Source organism: Muscardinus avellanarius (genome assembly GCF_963383645.1).
Source record: "Muscardinus avellanarius genome assembly, chromosome: 1".
NCBI classification, from domain to species: Eukaryota; Metazoa; Chordata; class Mammalia; order Rodentia; family Gliridae; genus Muscardinus; species Muscardinus avellanarius.
The window spans coordinates 145,529,950-145,549,951 of NC_137786.1; the positions used below are offsets into that span (position 1 = coordinate 145,529,950).

At 36.2% G+C, this 20,002-nt stretch overlaps 1 protein-coding gene across 1 annotated transcript in view; it reads right to left on the bottom strand.

Annotated features, from left to right (window-relative positions):
* ATM (ATM serine/threonine kinase) overlaps positions 1-20,002 on the bottom strand; it is a gene marked incomplete at both ends in the record, with an annotated part of 138,217 nt that overhangs the window by 63,336 nt on the left and 54,879 nt on the right. The window contains 10 exons of the mRNA XM_080715533.1: positions 176-271; positions 1,670-1,802; positions 4,611-4,775; positions 5,299-5,473; positions 6,681-6,880; positions 8,276-8,402; positions 9,760-9,875; positions 13,847-14,093; positions 15,152-15,321; positions 17,055-17,228. Of these exons, the coding sequence (XP_080571659.1) occupies positions 176-271; positions 1,670-1,802; positions 4,611-4,775; positions 5,299-5,473; positions 6,681-6,880; positions 8,276-8,402; positions 9,760-9,875; positions 13,847-14,093; positions 15,152-15,321; positions 17,055-17,228 (1,603 nt within the window). The remainder of the gene's footprint in view (positions 1-175; positions 272-1,669; positions 1,803-4,610; positions 4,776-5,298; positions 5,474-6,680; positions 6,881-8,275; positions 8,403-9,759; positions 9,876-13,846; positions 14,094-15,151; positions 15,322-17,054; positions 17,229-20,002) is intronic.

Here is a 20,002-nt window from a genome sequence, read left to right on the forward strand (position 1 = left end):
AAATATAAAAGGGGATTCTAAGGATTAAATGAATTAAATAGGAATATAACTTACCTACCATCTCATATTTCCCCAGCATCCCAAATAACAAACTTTATTTACTTTGATGATATTCCAAAGATGACCACCCGAACATAAAAAAAAAACCTCACATTCATTCAACTACATAGTTTACCTAAAACTTCTCTTTCACCAGTGTGGTTTACTGCCATCTTAGATAACTGCAACAAGCTGACAACTAGCTTCACCACAATGCCATCTTGTGGGTTATCTAGAAGTAAATTTTTAAAAAATTAGTTTAAATTATCATGGACACAAATACTTTTGTTTGTATGTATATTGAATTACACGACTAAGAATATTTTATAAAACTTAAAAAATGTTTTAAGTCATGAGCAGTTCAAAAAATAAAGTATGAAACAAACCATGTGGAAATGATTAGTAATATTTGGCAAAAAGAGAAAAATATCTTAGATAAATTTTGCAGAGAAGTAAAAAAATTAGCAAAATCACAAAAAATAAGAAATGTAAGAACCATTTAACATTAAAGCTACAAGAGACCCTGGGATTCTACTTCATTTTTTTTAACATCTGGCCTTTATAATCTACACTGTCCAATAGACCCTGTGTAATGGTGGAAATGTCTATTAATTTGTGCTGTCCAATGACAGCCACCAACTACATGTACTCATGAGAACTTAATATGTGGTTAATAAAAAAGTTAACTTTATATATTCCTTAATGGTAGTCCATTTAAATTTAAATAACCACAAACAGCTAGTGACTATATTACACAAGCCAATAAAATACTCAAAATACAGGAGAACAGGAGATAGCTACTCATATTTTATACATTCCACAAGAAAAGTACTAGAAACCTGAGCTCAGGTAATCAAAACCAAAATTATTGTTAAAAAGTATTAAGGAAGCCAGGTTTGGTGGCACAGCTTGTAATACCAGTACTTGGGAGGCTGAGACAGGAGGATCACAGGTTCATGATCAGCCTCAGCTACTTAGTGAGGTCTTCCACAACTTAGTAAGACCCTGTTTCAAAATAAAGAATAAAAAATAGGACTGAAGCTTGGAAGTAAAATGCCCCTGGGTTCGTTCACTCCCCAGTTCCAAAAAAAAAAAGTACTGAGGATAAATATATGACAGATATAAGTAATTAATTGGCATAGGAATATAAAAATATAAAATTAAGTACTAAAATAATGCTTCTGACTGCAGTACTATAAAATATCAAAGTAACAGAAAATAGATGTTTTCCTAATTTGAAAAAACTAGAAACATGTATAAACACATGCAACTAATCAACTTGAAATAAAACATTCCTTTCATTCAAGTAACTTGAAGTACAAGGCAGTGATACATTCATTACTTTTCATGCCTGCTTCTAAAGAATTAAAAGTTTTCTAATAGGGAGCAGGGAGCTGTTAAAATTTTAGAAGTATTAGAATAACAATCATATTTGGGTTTAGAAAAATCATTCTGGCACAGGATGGATAAAATGGGAATAGTTCAAGGTAAGACGACCACTGGAGACCAGTATTATGGTTAGATGAAAAATGTCGGGGCAGTATTGTGGCAATCCAATCAAGGAGAAGAATTTTTAAGATTCTTTAAAAAAGAAACAGGTAGAAATAACCCATGACATTAAATTTAGTACCTTGAGATTCCCTCATAAGGTCCATCATCTGATCTTTATGCTGTTCTAGTTGTCTTCGAAGATCTTTTAATCCTTCAAGTCTTGTCAATGGAAGTGCATCATAAACACTTACGGAGAGAAAATGGTTAATTTCCTAAAAGAGGAAATTAGTTAAAAAGGTAATTTGCTTTTTAACACATATTTGATAAGACTACAGTATAAAACTCAGTAATAATGACTCATGAACCAAAGTGAAAAATCCCTTCTCTTCCACTTTAAGTTCTACAATAATTTTGTGGTTTTTTTGGTTTTTGTGTTTTTTTTTGGGGGGTTGGTGTTGGGGATTGAACCCAGGGCATTCTACCTCAGAGCTCTATTCACAGCTTTATTATTTTAGTTTGAAACAGGGTCTAAGTTATGAAGGGCCTCACTAAGTTGCCAAGGGTGGCTTTGAACCTGTGAGCCTCCTGTCTTGGCCTTCCAAGTACTGGGATTGCAGGCATGCACTACCATGCTCAGCTATTTTTAATCTTTTAAATGATAAGCGTCTCTCATGATATGCCAGAATTCAAGAAACCCATAGGAAGAAAAAGCTTAAGTTTCTTTAGTCATGACTCTTAATTTTGCATTTTAATTTATGTAAATATGTTTTCATATTGATATATAGGCAAATATAGGCTGAAAATTTATTAAAAATACCTGAAAATGACTTTGAGTTTTATAAAGATTCAAAAGAATTGAAACTTAAAATACTCTTTAAAAAGTAAAATATCTCAGCCAGGCGTGGTGGCGCACGCTTGTAATCCCCGCGCTTGGGAGGCAGAGACAGGAGGATCGCGCACGTTTGAAGCCAGCAGCACACGCTGGCTTAGGAGACCCTGTTTCCAAATAAAAATGTAAAAATAGGTCTGGGAGTGTAGCCCGGAGGTAGTAGGGCTCCCAGGAACTCCAGTACCACACCCCCCCCCACACACACACAGAGATAAATATCTCTAATGCAAACATTAAACTGATCCTCAAAGAATTACATGAAAATTCTAATTTTTTTTTTTTTTTTTTTTTTTTTTTTTTGCGGGTCTGGGGATGGAACCCAGGGACATTTGATCTCTGAGCTACACCCCCTGCCCTATTTTTTATTCTTTATTTTGAAACAGGGTTTCACTGAGTTGCAGACAGCCTCACTAAGTAGCTGAGGCTGTCCACGAACCGCAATCCTCCGGTTTCAGCCTCCCCAATGCTGGGATTACAAGCATGAGCCACCACTCCCGGCAAAATTTTAAAGTATTAATGAACCATAGGATCTAATGTATTAAAATCAAAAGGAACAGCGGTAAACATAGCTGCCTTCCAAAAATCAAGAATATTTTGTATCATATTCCTTAATATTTAATTTATTCTTTAGCCTAGAAACTTTAATATCTATATTTTTAAAATACTTTTATTGGAGCCAGGCGTGGTGGCGCACACTTGCAATCCCCGCTCTTGGGAGGCAGAGACAGGAGGATCGCGCAGGTTCGAAGCTAGCCGCACTGGCTTAAAAGACCCTGTTTCAAAAATATAAAATAGGTCTGGGAGTGTAGCCTGGATGTAGAAGGGCTTCCAGGAACCCCAGTACCACCACAAAAAAAAAAACAAAAAAAACTTTTATTGGTGCATTATGGTCTCACACCATAATGTAGTTTGTAGTGATAGGGATATACATGCACAGAGCACTGGGCTCTCCCCTGGCTCCCACCTCACTTTCCCCTTCTCCGTACTGGATGTTGAGATTGGCATTGGTATTCTCACATAGGTACATAATGTCATCGGAAGTGTTTCCTTCATTGATTCTCCCTTCTTCCACCTCACCTTCCCCTCGACCACCTTCCTGGCTCCACTGAGTTTCTCCTCCATTATCTGAAGTCCCTCTGGTATTCCAATTACTCCCTAGCTTCTGCATATGAGAGAAAATATATGACCTTTAACTTTCTGTGGCTGCCTAATCTCACTTAACATAATGTTCTCCAGGTCGATCCCTTTTCCTGCAAAAGACATTATTTTTTCTTCTTTATTGCTGAGTGGAATTCCAGTGTGTGGATATCCCATAATTTTGTAATCCATTCATTTGCTGATCAATACCTAGGTTGTTTCCATAATTTTGCTACTGTGAATTGTGCTGCTATAAATATGAATGTGCATGTATTATTGCAGTTCTCTGATTTCAGTCCAGTTGGAAAGATACCCATGAGTGGTATAGCTGGACCATATGGTGGATCTACTCCCAATATTATGAGGAATCTCTACACTGATAGGGGCTGTACTAATTTGCAATCCCGCCCACATCATTTCCAGCATTTATTATTGTTTGACTTCTTTAAATGCAATGCAAGATGATAGATTAAGATTTATAATTTTACTTAAGAACATAAGTCTTGTGTCTTTTTATCACCAATAAAAATATTCCATTTTTACCACCAGAGCATTAGAGTTTTTTTTTTTTTTTTTTTTTGGTGGTGGTACTGGGGTTCCTGGAAGCCCTTCTACCTCTGGGCTACACTCCCAGACCTATTTTTACATTTTTAATTGGAAACAGGGTCTCCTAAGCCAGCGCTCGCGGCTGGCTTCGAACCTGCGCGATCCTCCTGTCTCTGCCTCCCAAGCCCGGAGATTATAAGCGTGTGCCACTACGCCCGGCAATTTAGAGTTTTTTTTTTTTTTTTTTGGTGGTACTGGGGTTCCTGGAAGCCCTTCTACCTCCGGGCTACACTCCCAGACCTATTTTTACATTTTCATATTTGGAAACAGGGTCTCCTAAGCCAGCGCGTGCGGCTGGCTTCGAACCTGCGCGATCCTCCTGTCTCCGCCTCCCAAGCGCGGGGATTACAAGCGTGTGCCACCACGCCCGGCAATTTAGAGGTTTTTAAGAAGTACTATTGTCTATACTTTCTAGTACAAAATAATAAGAAAACAGTACTTTTATTACCTCCAACAGTGAAAAGGGTCCTTTACTGTATTTGATTTTCTGTTGCGTAATACGCAAGTCCTTAAAAACAACATGGTCTGGAAAAGGATCTAAAAGCTTAATTGTGAGATATAGGTTTTCATTATCCTTGTTCTCTATCACTAAGTATTTCAGCAAGTCCAATACCTAAATGTAATTGAAAAAGAGAAAAATAGGGGAAAATCATTAATTAAATTTTAAAGTAAGATAATCAAAACCTACTGTAATAAATGTCAGAAACTCTTCTAACCTAGCTCAGATAAAATGTTTTAATTATTTTTAAGACACCCAACATGTATATTTAAAATAATTCAACAAACATGTAAGGTACTATACAGATGGGCAATGAAGTATAAAAATCCCCAAACTGGGGAAACATTTTATATAAATAATATCTCATACAACTTTATAATGATATCAATGACTATTCCCTAGTTTTGGACTTCAGTATAAATAACAGAAAAAACTATCAGATGATCTATTAGATAAAAAGTACCAAGTGCTCTATCACTGATTACAAAGATTACATTAAGAATGTCTTACCAAGCATTTTTCAAAAATTTTTTCATTAAAATTACTATTATATCAAGTAAATATAAACTGTTCACCAACTAATAATTCTTTATCAATACATCTCAAACAACACTCTGAAGACATATTGAAAAATTACCTGTTCCTGAACCTCCATCTGATCATCCACAAGGGGTATAAGTGTGCCGACAATAACGTGAAGATGGTTTTCTAAAGCATCCTTACAGTAAGTCACTGCTGTCTGGCAAACCCGACGTAACAAGTCACAACAAAGGGAGAAGCTACGCAATGATACATCCGTGAACTGAGAAGGCCTAACAGGAAAAAAACAACAGGTTCTAGGAACTACTTTGAAATAAAATCATTCAAAGTAAGCATCTCTAATATGATCTGGCCTATTTAAAGTCACTTTCATATCTAAAACTATGGTCTATAAGCCAAAAAAGAGAGCACATCAGCAAAATACAGAATAGGCAACTTCTGACAAAAACATTGAAAAACAAAGAAATCTAACAAGTAAATTTTGACTTTTATTAATACTCTACAAAAGTAAAAAGTTCATAATAATTAGGAAAATAATAAAGCAGGACTGTCCCTGCCATTCTCCTCTCCAACTGAGCAGCAATCATGAAAATGGTAGCCTTCATTCCCAGGGTGAAACACTGGTTCATTCACAATGGTTCTTAAAGAGAATGAAGAGACCTTATTTATAAACTACTGTGTATGTCTATCTAACCTGTCAAGAAACATCTTGAAAGATTGATATGACAAATATTTCAGATGGATATGCTTAAACTCATTTCAACATTATACAATATACACATATATAAAAATATTACATGGTCCTCACAGAAAGGGCCCTATAGTGAAGTAACTAAGGTGACCAATCAGAGGGTATGGAATAGTGGAGGATGGAGCCTTTTTATTTTTTATTTATTTATTTATTTTTTTTGGTGGTACTGGGGTTCCTGGAAGCCCTTCTATCTCCGGACTATACTCCCAGACCTATTTTTGCATTTTTATTTGGAAACAGGGTCTCCTAAGCCAGCGCGCGCGGCTGGCTTCGAACCTGCGCGATCCTCCTGTCTCTGCCTCCCAAGCGCGGGGATTACAAGCATGCGCCACTACGCCCGGTGGATGGAGCCTTTTTAAAAAGCAGGAGGTACATAAACAAATGTATCAAATTTAATCACCAAACAAGCATGGGATCGAGGGAGGGGGAGGGAATAGGATAAGGGCTGGATGAGGGCTGATTGGATGATGTGTGCTTGTATATCCTCTCAAGTCTTGTATTCCAATGTGATGTATGATTACAATGCACCAATAAAAAAAATTACATGGTATCCCATAAATATGTATAATTTTTACATATCAATTAAAAAACTAATAGGTACAAATGCATATTATAAAAACCATATTCAGAAAACAATACTCTGGCACCTACCTTAGTAGCATATAGAATTTCAATGAAAAAAATAGGGTAGAAAGATTGCTTATATATTGGTCCAATATATTATTTACCTTTTGTTGATATAGTGAATCAAAGTATAAATTACATCTCGAAGAACAAATGCCCAAGCTCCTCCCAATCCACTTTTTATATCTTTTAGTAATAAACTAACAAACAGGTGATATATTTTAAGAATTCGGTGCCTTTTATGAACATTATTTGTCTCAGCTGCTTGCTCACATATGGCTAGAAGAATTTTCTGATAGGAATCCTAGAAAATAAACATGTATTAGAAAAAACTTGTTTAATCACATACATTCAGATATATTACACACACACACACACACACACACACACACACACACACACACACGGGGGGGGGTGCTGTAGATTGAACCCAGGGGCATTCTACCTCCAAGCTATATGCCCAGCCCTGTTTTTTATTCTTTATTTTGAAACAGGGTCTCAGTAGGTTGTGGAGGGCCTAAGGAGCTGAGGCTGGCTGTGAACCTGGACCCTCCTAACTCAGCTTCCCAAGTACTGGGATTACAAGCATGGGCCACCATGCCTGGCTTAATAAGCATATTTGAAACAAGTACATATCAGCCAGACATGTTGGCACATACTTGTAATCTCAGTACTTGGGAGGCTGAGATAGAAGGATCAGAGGATCGCAGGTTCGTAGCCAGCCTCAGCTACCTAGCAAGGCCCTCTGGAATGTAGTGAGAACTTGTTTCCAAGAATAAAAAAATAAGATTAGAGGTGTAGCTTGGAGGCAGAATACCGCTGGGTTCAATCCCCATTACTGAAAAAACAAAAAAGTAAATATCAGAATTTAGATTGGTTTGATATCAAATACAAAATGTTACGGTAAGAAAATTACTCTCTTGAAAATTATTGCCAATTTATGTAGTTTTCAAATAGTAAATTATAAGTGTATTCTTTATGAAAACGTACATTTATTCCAAGCTAATATATGACTTAACTCACAAAATTCCAGCCTCATCCATAACACACTTAAATTTATAATGCTGACAAATATACCAAGATATATATAAACTTGGTTTGTTTGTTTGTTTGTTTTGCAGAACTGGGGATCAAAACCCAGAGGCATTCTGCCTCAGAGCTACACCCCCAGGCTTATTTTTTTTTAATTCATTATTTTGAAACAATTGTGGAGGGTCTCACTAAAGTTGCTGAGGCTGGCCATGAACCTTTGATTCTCCTGTCTCAGCCTCCCACTGAGATTACAAGTATGTGCCACCATGCCTGGTTCATATATAAACTTAAGAAGTGTTTTTCTTTTTAAATTATTCAGATAAATTTTAATTTATTTTTATCTGCGTGTGTGTGTGTGTGTGTGTTACTGAGGATTGAACCCAAAGGCATTTTACCTATGAGCTACACTTCCAGCTCTATTTTATTTTCTATTTGAGACAGGTCTAACTAAATAGTGGAGGGCCTTACCAAGTTGCTAAGGCTGGCTGCAAAGAGCCTCCTGCCTCAGCCTCTCAAGTACTAGAATTGTAAATGTGTGCCACCACAACAAACTCGCTTTTCTCTCTTTAAGATGTACTTACACAGATTTTTTTTTTTCTCTCTTTAAGATGTACTACCTGAAAAAGGTATTCTCTAACCAATTATTATGGTAATAATATATACTTACAGGGCTTTTGGAAAGAATTTCTAAAATGTTTTTATACTTGACTTTATGACAATTGCTAATATAGGCAAATGTTGCTTTAATCACATGTGATGGGAAATAAGGTGGATTAGGAGCAGGATCCAAATCCCTAAAAGAACGAAAGGAAAAAATTGCAGTCATCATTTGCAAAACAAAATAATCAAAAATCAACTAGCTGTAAAAGGAAGCTTTTTTCTGCCTTTTATTCTATTTTTCTGCCTTTTATTCATTTTGTGTCAATACCATGCTATTTTTGTTATTACAGCTGCTGAGTATATTTTGAAGTCAGGTACCGTGATGACTCTAACATGATTCTTATTGCTCAGGATTGCTTTAGCTACTTTGGATTTTTGGTTTTCCCATATAAATGTTAAAACTATGATATTGTTTTTTTTTATATATAGGGATTGTACTAAATCTGTAGATCACTTTTGACCATATAACCATTTTGTACCAATAAAAGTATAAGAAAAGTAAAAAAATAAAGTGTTTTCCATATACACCAGTAAATTTCCAAAGTAAAAATTTAGGTAACAACTGCCAAATTTTATAACTATGTTTCTATTAAAAAACCATACTTTTTTTTGGTGCTGGGAATTGAACCCAGGTGCATTCCACTCACAATCCTCCCAGGTCTCTCTCTCTTTTTCTTTTCCCGTTATAGCACTGGGGATGGAACCCAGGGGCATTCTACCTCCAAGCTACACCCCCAGCCCAATTTTTTTTTTTTTTAGCATTAAATATATACTTTTAAATAGAGAAACTTAGAATGATTATGTATCAGCTATATGAGAAAGAAAGCTAATATTTATACTTACAAACAACACAGAAGAAATAAGGATGGACAATATGTTTTGTTATATACAAGTTTTAAACTTCAGTATGCTAGTAAAAAGTATATGATAAAATAAACCATTTTGACAATCACGTTAAGAAGAAAAGCATAATTTATTTTTATTCTTTATTTTGAAACAGAGTTTCCCTGAGTTGCAAAGGGCCTCTCTAAGTAATAGCTGAGGCTGTCCTTGAACCTTGATTCTCCTGTCTCAGCCTCCCAAATGCTGGGATTACAAGTGTGTGCCACCATGCCTGGCTATTTTTAAACATGGTCTCACTAGGTTACTGAGGCTGGCCTCAAACTTGTGATCCTCCTATCTCAGCCTCCAAAGTACTAGGATTACAGGCATACACCACTGCATTTTTAATAACATAACAAAGCTCTTACGTATGGATAAGAACAACTAAACATATTTCTCCCCGGGACTTAATTTTAGACGATTTGTATAAAATTATTTGTTTGATAATATCAACTTAGTGAGACTCTGTTTCCAAATAAAATATAAAATAGTTCTGGGAGTATAGCCCGGAGGTAGAAAAGCCCCTGGATTTCATCCCCAGTACCACAAAAAACAAATTAAGAAATCTGCAAAGTTGAATCTAGTTCTCTAAGCTTACATTTTGCATACCTTGAAAAGTCACAGAGTTCAGTACTTTGGCTGTCACTAGAATTTGCTGGTTCATGTAACGTCATCAATAACTCCACCACAATCTCTGGTAAATTACTAATAAATAAATGATCAATCTGCAAAGACATAAAATTAAAATATTTTTTAATATTTTATATGTCACCTTTAAGACAATACAAAGGGTCTATGTTATTTCCTTATTTCCAAAATTATACAATGGCTTTAAAGGAAAATAGATGACCAAAAGTCTAAGATCTGCAAGACATATAGCTAACTCCACTTTTTTCTTTAATGTAACCAACTGTAGGCTAAAAAAGTAGGAAAATCATACCAAACAAAATCCCCTAATCTAACTCTTTAATTATTATTAATCATTTTAAGGAACTAAAGCTTATATCTAACATTAAATTCCTTAAACTGGTAATTCTCCTGCCAACCAAATTCCTTATTTATCTATAGTATTTCTCAACCTACATTTTACTCTTGACTTATTTGGGGAACAATTATAGAACTTTACTGATAAGACGTTCCAGTAAGTGGCAATAATCCCACCTTGAATGACATCTATCTAGACTTACACTTGAATATATCTCAAATTTTTAGACTAGCTACTACCTGTATCCCCATTCTTCAAGAGTAACTAAAATCTTCCCCGACAAAAGCAGACTCTGCTTCATGCTATGATAGTCTCACAAGGGACATATATTCCCTAAATAAAAAATGGGCCTGCTATTATAACTCCATCAATGAATAAGAGTAAGGAAGAGACAAATCTTTTTTGTCTTAAAAATTGTTTTAAGTTGCCTTAAATAATATTCAAAGTATGTAAATTATTAATCCAATGCTAAGTTGACACAAAGAGGAATTCAACCTATGTCTTTAACCAAGAAGCTAAGAAATTATTATTTAATATTTGCTTTTCTTCATTCCTTTGAATTAGGGTTGAATGTAAACACTTTTCCCTCCTATTTTGACTCTGAAAATGGATTTTGGTTTAAGTACATTAAAGATTAGAGTACTCAGAAAAATAAGCTGAAAGACTACATGGAAGAGTGTAGAGACAGTATGGAACCCAAATTCTATGACATCTGGAGTGCCCATATTATGTTCCAAATGTGTTTTGGGAAAGAAGGCCTCTGGCCTCTGCTCACCATCTGCATATAAACTACATGACCAGTTCTGACTGCATCCACCTAAGCAAATAAAGTACTTGCTGTTTGATTTTCTGGTTCAATATAGTAACTAGAAGCCCAAAAGGTCACTAAGTTTATCCAATTATAATTTTATTTTATTTTATTTATTTATTCTTTTTGCAGGTCTAGGGATGGAACTCAGGGGCATTTGACCTCCGAGCTATACCCTCTGCCCTATTTTTTATTCTTTATTTTGAAACAGGGTCTCACTGAGTTGCAGAGGGCCTCACTAAGTAGCTGAGGCTGTTCGTAAACCGCGATCCACCAGTCTCAGCCTCCTGAATGCTGGGATTACAAGCATGCGCCACCACGCCCGGCCAATTGTAATTTTAATATTAAGGAAGTTTGTTTAGTTATCCCTTACATCAAAATAAATAAGAAAGTAGACATGATTTCACATATCTATAATCCCAGTACTTGGGAGGCTGAGATAAGACGGGAGGATTGCAGGTTTGAGGCCAGCTTCAGCAACTTAGCAAGACCCGCAGCAACTTTGTGAGGCCCAGTTTCAAAATAAAAAATAAAATAGGGCTGTGAATGTAAGTCAAACATAGAACACCCCTGGGTTTAATCCAAAGTACCAAAAATAAATAAGGAGTGACCAAATCCTTTTTACCTTAAAATATATATTGCCTCAATTTTTTTTTTTTTTTTTTTTTTTTTTTTTTTTTTTTTTTGGTGGTACTGGGGTTCCTGGAAGCCCTTCTACCTCTGGGATACACTCCCATGGGCTACACTCCCAGATCTTTTTTTTTTTTTTTTAACTTTTTTATGTGGAAACAGGGTCTCTTAAGCCAGCAAGGCTGGCTCTGAACCAGCACCATCCTGTCTCCGCATCCCAAGAGCGAGGATTACAAGCGTGCGCCACCACGCCCGGCTCAAATATTTTTTTTTTAATACTTCATTTTGAAACAGGGTCTCAATAAGTTGTGGAGGGCCTCACTAAGTAGCTGAGGCTGTCAGTGATCCACAATCCTCCGGTCTCAGGCTCCCAAATGCTGGAATTACAAGTGTATCACCACACCTGGCTGCCTCAAATAATTTTAAGGCATATTAATCATTATAAATCAAACAAAGTTTGTCAGATCCTTCTCCTTTTGTGTATGGTAATGGGGAGTGAATCCACGGTCATTCTACCTTTGGGCTACACCTTTATCTCTTTTTGAGGAATGTATTGGGAATAAACCCAGAGGCATTCCAGCTCTGAGCTATACCTGCAGCCCAATTTCATTTTTCAATTTTGAAACAGAGTCTCACTATGTTGCTGAGGCTGGCTTTGAACCTGAGCCTCTCTCTTATCTCAGCCTCCAAATACTGGTATTACAAGTGTGTGCCACCACACCTGGCTTCTTTTTTCATATATTTTACATTGTTTTGAAACAGGGTCTTGCAAGGTTGTTGAGAATCTCACTAAGTTGCTGACACTGGTCTCAACCTGTGTGATCCTTCTGCCTCAGCCTCCCAAGTACTGGGATTCTAGGCATGTGCCATTATGCCAGCTAGATCCTTAACTCAACTCCTTGTAACAAATACTTAATGAGTTGACAATATATACTATGTGGTTGGGATATATTAGTACCTTCTCCCTCAAAAAGAGACAAAACTTTTGTCATTATACTGTTTATGTTGAAAAAGAAAGATATGAATAAATGTAATTTAAAACAAATATGTTAGAAGGTAAAAATGTAAGGAAAAAAAGAAAAAGCACTGTTCAGGATTACCCAAATTTAACAACCACCTTATACTCATACATTACTGGCAATCATCTTTTTAAAAGGCAGAAGCAATCACATTATTCCTTCTTGTTAAAACTCTAGGTTTTTTAGGCCGGGCATGGTGGCGCACGCTTGTAATCCCCGCGCTTGGGAGGCAGAGATAGGAGTATCGCGCAGGTTCGAAGCCAGCCACGCGCGCTGGCTTAGGAGACCCTGTTTCCAAATAAAAATGTAATAATAGGTCTGGGAGTGTAGCCCAGAGGTAGAAGGGCTTCCAGGAACCCCAGTACCACCAAAAAAAAAAAAAAAATAATAATAATAATAATAAAACTCTAGGTTTTTTTGTTTTGTTTTATTTTTTTGGTATGGAGGTTGAACCCAGGGGCATTCTACCTCTGAGCTATATTCACAACCATTTCATTCATTCATTCATTCGTTCATCTGTTCATTCATTCGTTCGTAACAGGGTCTTGTTAATTTACTGAGCCTGGCATCAAACCTGTTTGATTCTCTTGTCTCAGACTACCAAGTAATAGTATTAGAGGCATGCGGCACCACACTAGCTCATGTTATTTAATTTTTTATTTTTTTATATTTGGAAGTTGAATTCAGAGATATTCAAACTCTGGGCTATATCCTTATTCCTATATTATTTATTTCAAAACAAGATCTCACTATGTTGCTGAGGATGGCCTTGAACCCATGCTTCCTGTTTCAACCTCCCAGATACTGGGGTTACAAGACATGCACAACCAAGCCCAATTTGTGTTGTTATTTTTAATTAAAAACAATTCCAAGCCAGGCATGATGGAGCACCCTTATAATCCTAGTACTTGGGAGGCGGAGATAGAAGGATAACAGGTTTGCAGCCAGCCTCAGCAACTAGGTAAGGCCATATGCAACTTAGTGAGACCCTGTTTCAAAAAAAGCTTAAAACAGGGTTGGAGGTGTAGCTTGGAGGTAGAATGTCCCTAGGTTCAACCCCCAGCACCAAAAAAGAAAAAAAAAAGCCCATATATATAAAAGTCAAACAAAGGCAGAGAATATAATATAACCAACAAAATTCAGTGGTTTGCTAAATACTGATTGCAAACTACATTTAATTATACAAATGATAAAGTCTTAAATTTGCAAGCTTATGTCTGAGATTAGGAGATAAAGTACAAGTTTACATCATACCTGTTTTCCCAATAGGTTTTCAGCTTTAAGCATGTCATACACATTGGTAGCAGTCTCTCTTTGCTGTGCCATCCTACTGTCTCCTGTACTCTCATAGGCAAAATAAGGAAGAATATTTACAAGAATCTTTGGAAAACAATCTATTAGAAGACTTTTCCAATCCTCTTGAATCTGATTAGCAATGGACTCCACCTCATCAAAATGACTTCTAATCACCAGATGTGGAATCAAAACCTTATAACAAGATCTAAAAGTATAAAAATTCAAAACTTAAGTAAAATTTTACAACATAGTCCCTAAAATAATAAAAATGCTTTATTATGGTCATCATTAGAACATCACTTTAGAACATAAGTATTCTCCTACTCTAATTTCATAAATGGAGAAATAAGGTAAGAAATTCTAGTGGCAAACTGAAGGGAAAAAAAACAGCTTAGTCTGTACCAGCCTAATTCTGAGATTAAAAAAAAGTGTGACTTTAACTCATTTTTTACATAACCTAATATAAAATTATTATAATGAATATAAAAACAATTTATAAATTCAAAGAACAAACATAAAATATTATTACTGCCAAAAGGAATGAATAATAATGCCAACTAAATTCACATCTATTTGAATATCCTTCTTAAAGGCAATTATCTACTGAAAAATATAGAAATCCCTATTATAGACAACTGTGATACATTACATGAAAAATGCTTCACAAAGTCCACAGCACTAAGCATGCTCAACAAATTTAAGATGCTTCCTCTTAATCAAGATACCAAAACATTCCTCTTCAGTTGTTTTAAACCTCCCCATTTTCAAACTTTTCTTCTCCAGAGCTAGTTAGTAAAATGAATTATGTTAAATTTCTAAACTTAATATAAATATGATTAAATAGTCTATTGTCAAACAACAGGAAAAAAATCAAGACAGAAATAATTAGTCACTGGTAATTTATCTTTGATTTTTTTCAGAAGAAAACTATCAAATATTAAAGCTGTATGAAACCTTAAGCTCTTCCTGTGTTTAACTCCCTTACTTTACAGATTAAAAAAAAAAAAACCAAAGCATACAACATATTTACATGGCTTGCTCTAAGTTATCTAGCTGGTTACTGACATAGCTAGTACCAGACCCTAAGTCCAGAGACATCTTTAAAAACATTTTCATTCAAACAAGCTGTCTTGCTTCTCATACTATGCAGTTTTCCACCTATGTCTGAGGTGGTTGGGTTGAGTGGAGGTTGGTGAAAACTGCCAAACACTATTACCTAAGTTTAAATTAAACATATTTTTCACATGCCATGTATAAACCTACCTATAGAAGTCCTCAATATTTGTGTAGTTTAATAAAATAAATGGAAAAGAAGACAAACTGTATTCAGCATCTTGAAGATTTAGCCATTCCAAAACCAGGTAATCTAAATGAGAAGCCATAAAATCTTCTAAATGTCTATATCCAAAAGTTTCAGAAACTTTCTCCAAAACCTGAACAAACAAAAAAGATGTTTTAAGAAAGTGAAAAACAAATCATTTAAATACTTATTAATATCGGAAGTAGAAATTTGAAATATTCATTTAACTTTTCAATATCATGATTTATCAATGAAATAGTGATAATAAAAAGATGTGTTTGAGTGGCATAGTCTCTGTCGAACAGCAATCCCTTAGTAAGTGTTCAACAAAAACATAACCCGGGCATGTTGGCACACGCTTGTAATCCCAGCATTTGGGAGGCTAAGACAGGAGGATCATGGTTCGCAGAGAGCTTCAGCTACTACTTAGGTCCTTTGTAACTCAGTGAGACCCTGTTTCAAAATAAAGAATAAAAAATAGAGCTAGGTGTGTAGCTTGGACATAGCTTGCCCCTGGGTTCCATCCCCAGTACAGCAAAAAATAAATAAATAAAAATAAAAACAAAAATGTGTTATAATTTATAACATATGACTATATCTCAGAAGAAGATAAAAATTAAAATCATCCTTTTTTTTGTGGTACTGGGGATGGAACCTAGGAGTATTCTACTTCTGAGCTACACCCTAGTCCTATTTTTTTTATTCTTTATTTTATTTTATTTTTATTTTTATTTTTGTGGTACTGGGGTTCCTGGAAGCCCTTCTACCTCCAGGCTACACTCACAGACCTATTTTTTTTTATATTTTGAAACAGGGTCTCGTAAGCCAGCACACACTGCTGGCTTCGAACCTGCGCGATCCTCCTGTCTCCACCTCCCAAGCGCAGGGATTACAAGCGTGCGTCACCACGCCCAGCCCTATTCTTTATTTTTTAAACAGTTTCTCACTGAGTTGCAAAGGGCCTCACTAAATAGCTGTCTGTGAACACTGATCCTCCTGTCTCAGCCTCCTGAATGCTGGGATTACAAGTGTGCGCCACCATGCCTGGCTAAAATTATCCTGTTTTAAAACAAAATTTTTTAAAAAACCAAACATTATATACCACTAGTAATAATTAGGAAGTGTAGTGGTATAATTCTTTAAGAAACTTTTTAAAACCAAAAGGTAAAACAAAACTCCATAGAAACTATGCTGGTACATGTTAAATTGGGCATCAGCAATACTTATCATGTAAAAATTTGCAAGAGAAAAGTTTGGAACTTCCCAAAACCTGAGTTCTGAGTTGTGAAGTAGGGAGGAGAGCCACATTCTACAGCACTGGGCTGACATGACTGCTGGGCTTGGATCCAGTCCCGTTCCTTTAATCATGTAACCTAAAAGTCCCACAGTACTAAAATGTGGCTTCTAGTCTTGTTAGATCTCAATATGGTGCCTGAGAATCTACCAGGCAGAAAAAAACCTGACACTGCTCTTGTGTCCATGTGTTTCCATCAATAAGTACTACTCAAGAGGACCTGGTCTGTGTGGTAACAAGGTATTCACCCTTGTTAGTTAAATGAATGCCTTAGACTAAATATAAAAAAATATGCTGCATACAAATGCATATACCATTTAAAGAGTTATTCAACTGTTTTTCAATATTCCCAATGTAAACATTGTTCCCAAGTCTTAAATAAATGCCACTTTAAAAATCTAACTTTAATCTTTTTTAATATTTTAAAAGTTAATTCAAGGAAATGGAGCTCCAGTCATAGTGCACTTGCCTAGCGTGCGTGAGGCCCTAGGTTTAATCCTCAACATTGTTAAGAAACAACAAAAAACAATCCAAGGAACAGTATTATAAAAAATATTTGGCCATATACATACCTTTTTCACAAGGTGAGGTTCTAATCCATTTTCTTTCACAGATTTGCAAAGGGCAAATAAGGCCTGTTTTTCACAGACAGGGCTACAGTATAAAACCACAGCTATCATCGTCAGTAAAACAGATTTTCTATTGTAAATCTCATCCAAAAGTTCAGGGTTCTTAGCACTCTGGGACTTCAAAAGAATTGTAAAAAAAAAAACCAATCGTAAATATTTAAACATTACAAATGAATCAATCAGGCTTAAATCAAAGCAACATCCAAGCAGCCTATAAATAATTTTATTTATTTATTTATTTTGGTGGTACTGGGGATGGAACCCAAGGACATTCTACCTCCCAGCTATACCCCCAGTCCTATTTTTTTTTTTTATTCTTTATTTTGAAACTGGGTCTCACTAGGTTGCAAAGGGCCTCACTAAGTAGGTGGCAAAGGGACTCACTAAGTAGCTGAGACTATCTTTGAACCATGATACTCCTGTCCCAGCCTCCGAAATGCTGGGATTACAAGCATGCACCACCACGCCCAACACCTATAAAGAATTTTAAATCTGAGAGTGGCAGACCTAAGAGTAGAGATTAGAGAAAATATATTTTCCACTGTGGGAAAGGCTGCTCTTCATAAGAGCTATGAAAAGAACTGTGAAGCTAGGAAAAACATTTCAGTAAAGCTATACAATTTAAAGAAATGACCAAAAGAGAATGAAAGATATTAAAAGCTCCTTTTCAACTACCAGCATAACTCCTAAGATGACTTTTATCATTAAGATGCCTAGTCAGAAGCCAAGTGTGGTAATGCAGGCTTATAATCCCAGTAGTTGGGAGACTAAGACAGGAGTATTGCAGGTTCCCAGACAGCCTCAACTACTTAGTGAGGCCCTCTGAAACTCAGTGAGACTCTGTTTCAAAATAAAGAATCAAAAATAGGACTGAGGTATAGACTGGATGTAGAATGCTCCTAGGTTCACTCCTCAGTACTGCATAAAGAAAAAAAAAAAGTTGCCTTAGCTGGGTGTGGTGGCACATGCTTATAATCTTAGTACTTGGGAGACTGAGACAGCATCAGAGGTTCAAAGCCAGCCTTGTCAATTTAGCGAGGCTCTGCAATTCAGTGAGACCCTGTTTCAAAATGAAGAATAAGAAATATGGCTGGGGGTGTAGCTCAGAGGTAGAATGCCCCTGGGTTCCATCCCCAGTACTGCAAAAAAAAAAAAAAAAAAAAAAAAAAAAAAGGGCTGGGGTATAACTTGGAGAATGCTCCTGGGTTCCATCCCCAGTACCAAAAAAAAATATAATAATAATAATCAGACTATATAATTTTATGTGCATATATTAATATATCACCATGAGATCTATCATGTACAATTACAATGCACCAAGAAAATATATTAAAAATGTTTAAATCTACTTTGAGAGCTGGGGATAGGATAGCACTTCCCTAATATAGGCAAGGCACAGGTTTGATCTCTAGCACTGTAACAAAACAAAACAGATTACTTTTACTCAAATCTAAATTCAGCATTTTAATAGCCATTTAAAAAGTATAGAAGATCCAAGTTCTACTATCAACTTTGTTCCCGGGAATATGATCCTATTAATACAATACCAAAAAAATTTTGCTTGCTTTTTAAAAATAATTATCTTAGCCAGGCATGGTAGTGGATGTCTAAGCCCAGTACTAGGGAGGCTGAGACAGGAGGATCACAGGTTCACAGCCAGTCTCAGCTACTTAGTGAGGCTCTCCACAACTTAATGAAACCCTTTTTCTTTTTTTTTCTTTTTTTTGCGGGTCTGGGGATGGAACCCAGAGGCATTGACCTCCGAGCTACACCCCCTGCCCTAGATTTTTTTTTTCTTTATTTTGAAACCGGGTCTCACTGAGTTGCAGAGGCCTCACTAAGTAGCTGAGGCTGTCCGCGAACCGCGATCCTCCAGGTCTCAGCCTCCCAAATGCTGGGATTACAAGCGTGCGCCACCATGCCCAGCTAAAATACATCTGTAAATTTTTTTTTTTTTTTTTTTTTTTTTTGGTGGTACTAGGAGTGGAACCCAGAGGCTTTCTACCTCTGGGCTATACTCCCAGACCTTTTTTTAAATATTTTATTTGGAAACAGGGTCTCACTAAGTTGCGGAGAGCAACTAAGTACTAAGCAGCAACTACTAAGTAGCTGAGGCTGGCTTCAAACCCATGCGATTCTCCTGTCTCAGCCTCCCAAGTGCAGGGATTACAAGCGTGTGCCACCACGCCCAGCTGTGAAACCCTATTTCAAAAAAAAAAAAAATAGGGTTGGGGTGTAGCTTGGAGGAAAAATGCACCTGGGTTCAATGTCCAATATTGCAAAAATAAATGAATAAATAACTAAAAAATAACTATCATAATGCTGACTCACATTGTGATCTTAATATGCCTGTAATCAGCCAGGTGTGGTGGCACATAACTATAATCCTGGTACTTGGGATACTGAGACAAAAGCAGTACAAGTTTGAGGCCAGACTATACAATTCTGTGAGGCATTCTATACCTTAATGAGGCCCTATTTTAAAATAAGAAATAAGCCAGGTATGGTGGTGCACGCTTGTAATCCCCGTGCTTGGGAGGCTGAGACAGGAGGATCGCACGGGTTCGAAGCCAGCCTCAGCTACTTAGTGAGGCTCTCAGCAACTTAGTGAGACCCTGTTTCCAAATAAAAGTATAAAATAGGTCTGGGAGTATAGCCCGGAGGTAGAAAAGGTCCTGGGCTCACTCCCAGTACCACACACACAAAAAATTTATATTTTATAAAATATAAGTAAAATAAAATATAAAATATTTATAAATAAATAAATAATCAGGGCTGGGGTAATGTTCAGAGATCAAATGCCCATCGGTTCAATACTTAGTACCACAAAAACAAAAACAAAAAACCTGTAATCCCAATACTTGGTAGGACAAGATAGAAGGAGTGCAGGC